The following is a 6619-nucleotide window of genomic DNA, read 5'->3' as shown; positions in this document are numbered from 1 at the left end:
AAAGTATATATAAAATGTATTTGTGGCACAAGAGATGCCAAAATGTTTGCATGTATGAGCTGAGAGTCCCACACATGCAAACACCGCGTACTAAATATTTGACTGAATAAAGTGATATTCCCTAATTGCCGTAAACAATTAAGCTAGGTGGCTAAACGTTTAATGTTTTGGAGATGCCACGTGTGAAATGTCTATCACGCACTTTGCTGAGATATCAGCCTGATCGGGTGTTTTCCTTCTTTTTCATGCATCTTTCTTTATGTTGGTTTTGCATGAACAGCAACGTGGCAGCATTGCACCTGCAATTCTCAAACTCTGCAATCTTTGTATATAAGATTCATACAAGTGGAAAAGTTTGAGCTTTTATCCTTCTTAGTGGTCAGTCAGAGAAAAGTTATTTCAGTTTGTACACCATTCAACTCTTACCAGTTTAAAGGACAATAAGAGGCTGTGCAATTCTGTTTAAGCTGCGTCTGTCATTTTCAGTGCATAATGCTTTCATAGCTCCAAATGTCAGCCTTTTGTTTGCAGATGTACCTTCTCTATAGGCTGTTGGTGGCCTTCATTTGCAACCCGAAAATGCCTGAATACACTAATCCACTACAGCAAGCAAGCATTTATGAACCTTTCAGTTCAAATTCATTAAAAATTGATAAGACTAAACATTCCAAGAAATTTTTTTTTCCTGCAGCAGTTTGTATTATTTTATGATGGCACATAAAAAACATCCCGCAACAATCATCACTCAGAGTTTGGTCAGTTTGGTCCACTGGGCTGAACAGTCTGATAAATAAGGGTCAGTTCTTTATCTTGCCTAAAACAGAAAGGCCTCCTGTCAGCATCACTGTCAGTGCTCAGTACTCAGTGATGTTCCTCGTTTCACTGAATGTGCTACTAGACATTTTTAAAAAACGATTTTAACATCTAATTATTGTCCAAACGAGAAACACTTTGTTGTGTGAAATTTACTCATAACGTAGCTGCCGGGTCTGAACAAAGCCTCTGGCACTCCCCACACACAAGCTAATGTTAGCCAAAGCTGATCTCCTGGTCAGGATAAATCCCCCAAAACTGTTAAGATTTGCTCTCAGAAGGGAAATGGCTGTTAAAGCTTCTGCAGTTACTATATTTGACTTTCATATTGAATGAAATCACCATGTCCCATATGAAAACCTACAAAGAATTATTAAAGTGAATAAAAGCACAAACATCAAAAGCAGTCATAGTGGAACTCCATGAAAAAGCTGTTCCTCTCTGGAGTCACTACAGGTGGAAACATCGAGTCATTGTTGGATTAACATTGATCAGATGGATACAAATAGACCTGTGAATGGATGCTTATATTGGATGCTGTCTGGGTAAGTAGGCAATTGTCTGCTAATATGTTCACCATAATGTGGTAATTATGGCTAGAAAATCAGAGCAGTGTGTCACTCTGCAGCTGTGAAAGCAACATTAAACACAGCGCACAAAGGCAAAAAATGGATGGTCAACAAATCTCATTAAGACCAAAGCCCACAATAAATGATTCATTTTGTTTGGGTGGAAACACCTGATGGATCTTATTTCCATGTGCCCAAGGCTTCATTGGAAAAACAAACAAACACTGGGCGACACAATCCTTGCCATGCACACACCATCACACATAAACCACAATCCACCAAACACTACTGTTGTTTGTGGTACACACAGCTTCTCACAGTACATGGTTACCTTTATAAGTTCGGCTCTGTAGCAGTCACCTCAGAAAAAACCAAGTAGTCAGTAAATAAACTGTATACAGCGCTCCCTCCCTATAATGCGGTTCACCTTTTGTGACCTCGCTCTTTTTCTGCAATTTTGCATGCATTTAAAAAAAAAAAAATTTGCACAGCGCATTGTATTCTGCATCCTGATTGGCTGTAGACCATTTTTAATCAATCTCCGTGCCGTGTCTCCTGTACAGTACAGAACGCCTTCAGTTTGTCAAATTCACGTAAATCTTCGATCCTAGCAGTGTGACTCTGAAGTGCTGTACTGTGTGTTTGTAAGTTTTCTCCCCAACAAACACAACACTGTCGACCACCTGCGGGAGCCTTTGGTTTCATTCTATAATACTGGGCTTATTTTTCTACGAAGGTTTGAACTTTGAGAGTTTAAACAAGAGAGAAAAGTGTGAAAATGTTCATGCCTGTCTGAGAAAAGTGTATAAAGTGTGTAGTGAGGGGTTTTACTTAAAACATCTATAATAATTGTAAAATATAAAGTTAGCTACTTTGCGGATTTCACCTATTGCGGGTTATTTTTAGAACGTAACTCCCACGATAAACGAGGGACGACTGTATAAAAGATGGATTTGGCTTCTCAAACGTCTCCACCTTCAGCTGGTGCCCAATCCACACCTCACTGGACTCTTGCAGAGTTGTGGTCACGAGGTAGATGGTGCTTACCGTGCTGGTAATCCCCTAACCAGACGGTGGACACTGGAGGTGAAGGCAGCTGTTATATTGAGGAGGTTAACTATCGGCAGGTAAAAGCAGCAAAGCACATTGGACTGTGGCAGAGGAAAACGCACAGAACAAGAAGTTCAGTCAGCTGGCAAACCATCAGATGACTCAGAAGGTTGAAGTGGCTTTCTGTTCACAGTGGATGAGATTTGCTCTGAGTTTCTCAAGGCTCTACAAGACTGCATTAAAGTCAGTGAGAAAGCCTCTGGATCCGTAGAACATTTGCCAGCGATTGGTCCACAGAATTTCCAGGTGGAGCCAGGGGGCAGAGGGCGTCTGTTTTGATGGCATCAGGATCTTGTCTCTACTATTTGCAGATGATGTGATGTTTTTCTCTTCAATGAGTTTAGTCATCAAGCTTGGGGTTAGAAGAATTGTGGCTTTCTTGTGTGCAAGAAACAACAGTATGAGTGTTTCGGGGGAGTTTGACTTTTAATTAAGAAGCCACTATTGTATGAGCATCACTGTGTTTTTCCAAGTTGGATCCACACTAAGCTCTCGTGCTCTGGTGTGTATGGGAGGAAACCACAGCATGTCATGAATACTGTGGTTTGTTCTGAGGGATTCACTGTAAATTCAATATTTGTCTTCAGTAACTGAAAGGTGTGCTGTGTGTTAAATGGCTAAACTATGGTACAATCAGTATCACCTGCAACACACTGATTCAATGCAGGTTGTGGAAGCAGGAACACTACATCTAGTATCCTACAACAATTAGGAAAAGGACACTATCACATTATATATATACAAGTATGTTAGCATACATGGTGGAGTGATTCTGGGGGTTGTTTAGTCAGCTCTCAGTGCCTGATGTGAACAGAAACACTCCCTGTGTCTCAGATCCTGGGCTTGTTCTTTCCGTCCTCTGCCAGGGAGAGAATAGAAGTAGGCGATCACTGCCATTTGTCTGTTTGTTGGCCAAAATCTACCAAGCCAAATCTGATCAAACTTGGTAGGTAGGAGGAGCACGGGTAAATAAAGAAACCACTACATTTCTGTGTGGATCTGGACCACTTCAAAAAATAAAAAGCAAAATGGGGCTTTGGACTTGGGAGAGGATGAACACTCTTTGCTAGCTTGAAGAGCACATATGGAACAGCACCACCAACAATGCATTTGGTGGTGATGTGTTAATTTCCCTCCATGAAGATTCATTATTCTCAATGACCTAAAGCCCCACAGGTTGAATAAACGGCTCCAAACGTGGCTAATATGAACGCTCCCTCAGGAATCCCTGATGATGTTGATGCAGCGAGGCAGTAAGAGCAAGAAGACAGACTGTATGTATCCACTGTAAAGGTGCCCACGGGCCGTGGCACCACAGGATTACCTCCCTGCATGGATTCCTGTCACGCATGGCTGTGACAGTTCAGCCACCTCTGACGCTGGTGTGAAAGGCGTGCGAGTGTCACTGTGGTGAGTTGCATTCACATGCAGGAGAAGTGTAACCACAGTGCAGGCGGATTCTGGTCGATCTGCCTACATGTGAGCGCTCAGTGCCAGGCAGCTAAATTAAGAGCATCAGTGATTAAGTAAAAGGCTCCTTGCTCTGACTTCTCTCATCTCAGGATAAATGGAAACTGATGAGCACTCAGAAGTTGACACAACTCTTCTTTCTCTCTTTTCTCCGAGGCTCCTTTCCATTTCCTTCTCTACCTCCTCTCCTTTCTCTCCCCTCTTTTCTTTCTCTTCTGCCCACTTTCCACTCTCCCTTTCTCTCTTTGCTTCCTTCACACTCAGTTCCTTACTTACTTACCCACTTCCTTCTCTCTTCTTTCTTGAGCCTGTCATAGTTTTCCTCATCTCTTCCTGTCTTCACTTGTCTGCTTTGCCCGGTTTTCCTCATCTTCCTGTCCGTTCTTTCCCCTCTGTTTTTTCCCTTTTCTCTGTCTTTATTTTTTCTTACATAACTACTCTTGTTCTTCTCGCCTCTCCTCCCCTCTTCTTCCTGCCATTCATCCTTCCTTTTTTCCCCTCTTTCCTCCACAGGCCCCTGCAGTCTTTCCTTTTTCTAACCTTCTCATTTCTTTTCTGTTTCCTGTTTTGTCTGTTCATCTTTACCCTTCATTTCCCCTCTCCCCTTTCTTTTCTTTTTAACAATCCCTTATTTTCAGTTTCCTTCCAATTCCAGTTCCCCTCTTTCATCTCATCTTCATCTTCTTCTTCTTCTTGCTCTCTCTAGCTTCATTAGTTTCCTTTTCATTCCCCATTCCTATATCTCCCTGTGTTCCCCTTTTCCCTCCTCCCACACTCTCACACTTCATCCATCGTTTCTGTCTCACTCCTTTGCTTTTTCCTTGCCTCCTCTCCTTCAAATACCTCTTCCTCTCTCTCGCTCCTGTCCAAGTCTTTCTTCTTTTCATCTCTCTCTCCTCCTCCTCCTCCTCTCTTCTCTATTCCAGCAGTACCGACTCAGTGAGCGGCAGCGGCAGCAGTGGCAGCAGCACCGTCACTCAGCTCAGCAATAACTCGCATGAAAGTGAGGACCTGCTTTTTTTTCTTGACTCTTTTTTTTTATTTTTAAAGATTTAATCTTTTCTTTTGAGTATTTTTTTCCCTCCACTTTTCAGCCGCTGGTTGTTTTCCCAGTGCAGCAGAATGAGGGTACCATGCATCCCAAATAGGCTTTCTGTCCTCACTCCAACTAGAGCACGCAGCCATATGCTTGTCTTCGTTCCTTCAGCTCACTGGAGTTAAACAGGTCAGTCTGTAGCTTTTATATAAAATTTAAAAGTGGGGACTTTAGAAGACGGGATTTTCTTAATGAAATTTCTCATGCAAACCCTTCATGTAGTGGCAGAGTGTGTTTGGGCACGACCACTGATATCAAGCTGCATGTTTCAGAGGATAATAGTATGAAATATTCAGGATAGTTATCGTCCTGTGAGAATGACAGAAATCGATTTTTGTCAAGAGACAAATCATCTTTTTTTTTCTTTTTTTTGAAACTTTAATATTTGGAAGTTGGTGAAGATATTTGGGGGACATTTCTGTGTTTTTGCTGGGTTTTTTTGTGACATAAAGACACATGCACTGGTCTTCAGTGAAAATGGAGATCACAACGTCAGTGGTTTAAGCAGGATGGACGCATTGGAGGCGTTGACGCCTGTAACGGCTACCACGCCGGCCACGTTGATACCAAACTCTTCTCTGGAGAATGTCAGCCAGGCGTCCTCTGGCTCGTCCAGATCTCCTCCTCTACCTCCTCACTCGCAGGTGGCGTCGGTGTTTATCGTGCTGGTGGTCACGGTCATCATCCTGGGGACTGTGGTGGGGAACGTGCTGGTCGTGGTGGCGGTGTTCACCAGTCGAGCCCTGAGGGCACCTCAGAACCTTTTCCTGGTGTCTCTGGCTTCAGCGGACATACTGGTGGCAACTCTGGTCATCCCCTTCTCCCTAGCCAATGAGGTGAGGCGACTGTTTTGTAGTTCCAAGTTCACACAGTTTTCTATGTATTCGGTTCCTGTTCCTTGTCTGTTTACAAACAAGAATTAATAGCTGTATTAGCGCCGATCAGGTCAAATCTCTGAAAGTCCAATAATTTTAGATGTTGTTCAAACTTGGTCTGGAGGTTTCTCTCCATCTCGATTCTTCTCTTGTGAAAAAATACAGTGTTCACTGCACCAACGCAGGGGCTCACCACAGAGCTCCTGCAACGCTGAGTCTGCCGACAGATGAGTAGTCTCTGTGCAGCCCTTTCCTTTCATTTCTCAACATACTGCAGTCTACAATTATTTGATGGTTAAATGAGTTTCACTGGGAGTATCAAGGTTAAGAGAACATGATTTTCTTCATTTTCATTTGAGTATTTATGATTTCCATGATATAAAAAGCCTAAAAAAAAAGCTATCCTATTTTTCTCTCTGTCCCCTGCTCATCCTTATTGTCACCCTCAGGGCACCCTCCATTCTCCCATCTCTCTTCACTTTCATCATCCTCTCACTCTGTGCTCACTGGCTGCTATGCAGACCGACCCTCTGCAAGTACCAAGTGTACGGGACTGATCCGAGCCCCGTGAGCTTGCAGCCTCGTGCTGTTTGGTGATGAGGTACATCAGAGGTCAAACCGCATTGATAATGCGTCCTAAGGCACGCCATAATAACAGTAAATCATGTCATCATGTTGATAAATGT

The 6619-nt window shown here is 43.0% G+C and overlaps 1 protein-coding gene across 1 annotated transcript in view; it reads left to right on the top strand.

The window, feature by feature from the left end:
• The first annotated feature begins 5026 nt into the window (after positions 1–5026).
• Positions 5027–6619, top strand: part of LOC102209505 (alpha-2Db adrenergic receptor-like) — a 16337-nt gene continuing 14744 nt past the window's right edge. Inside the window, exon 1 of the mRNA XM_005746669.1 lies at positions 5027–5894. Coding sequence (XP_005746726.1) covers positions 5568–5894 — 327 coding nt within the window. The 5' untranslated portion in view covers positions 5027–5567. The remainder of the gene's footprint in view (positions 5895–6619) is intronic.

The sequence above is a fragment of the Pundamilia nyererei genome, unplaced genomic scaffold (assembly GCF_000239375.1).
Source record: "Pundamilia nyererei isolate P.nyererei 1_Seehausen unplaced genomic scaffold, PunNye1.0 scaffold00181, whole genome shotgun sequence".
In the NCBI taxonomy this organism is placed as follows: Eukaryota; Metazoa; Chordata; class Actinopteri; order Cichliformes; family Cichlidae; genus Pundamilia; species Pundamilia nyererei.
The sequence above is the reverse complement of the archived record's forward strand: the minus strand, read 5'-3'. Positions and strand labels throughout refer to the sequence as shown.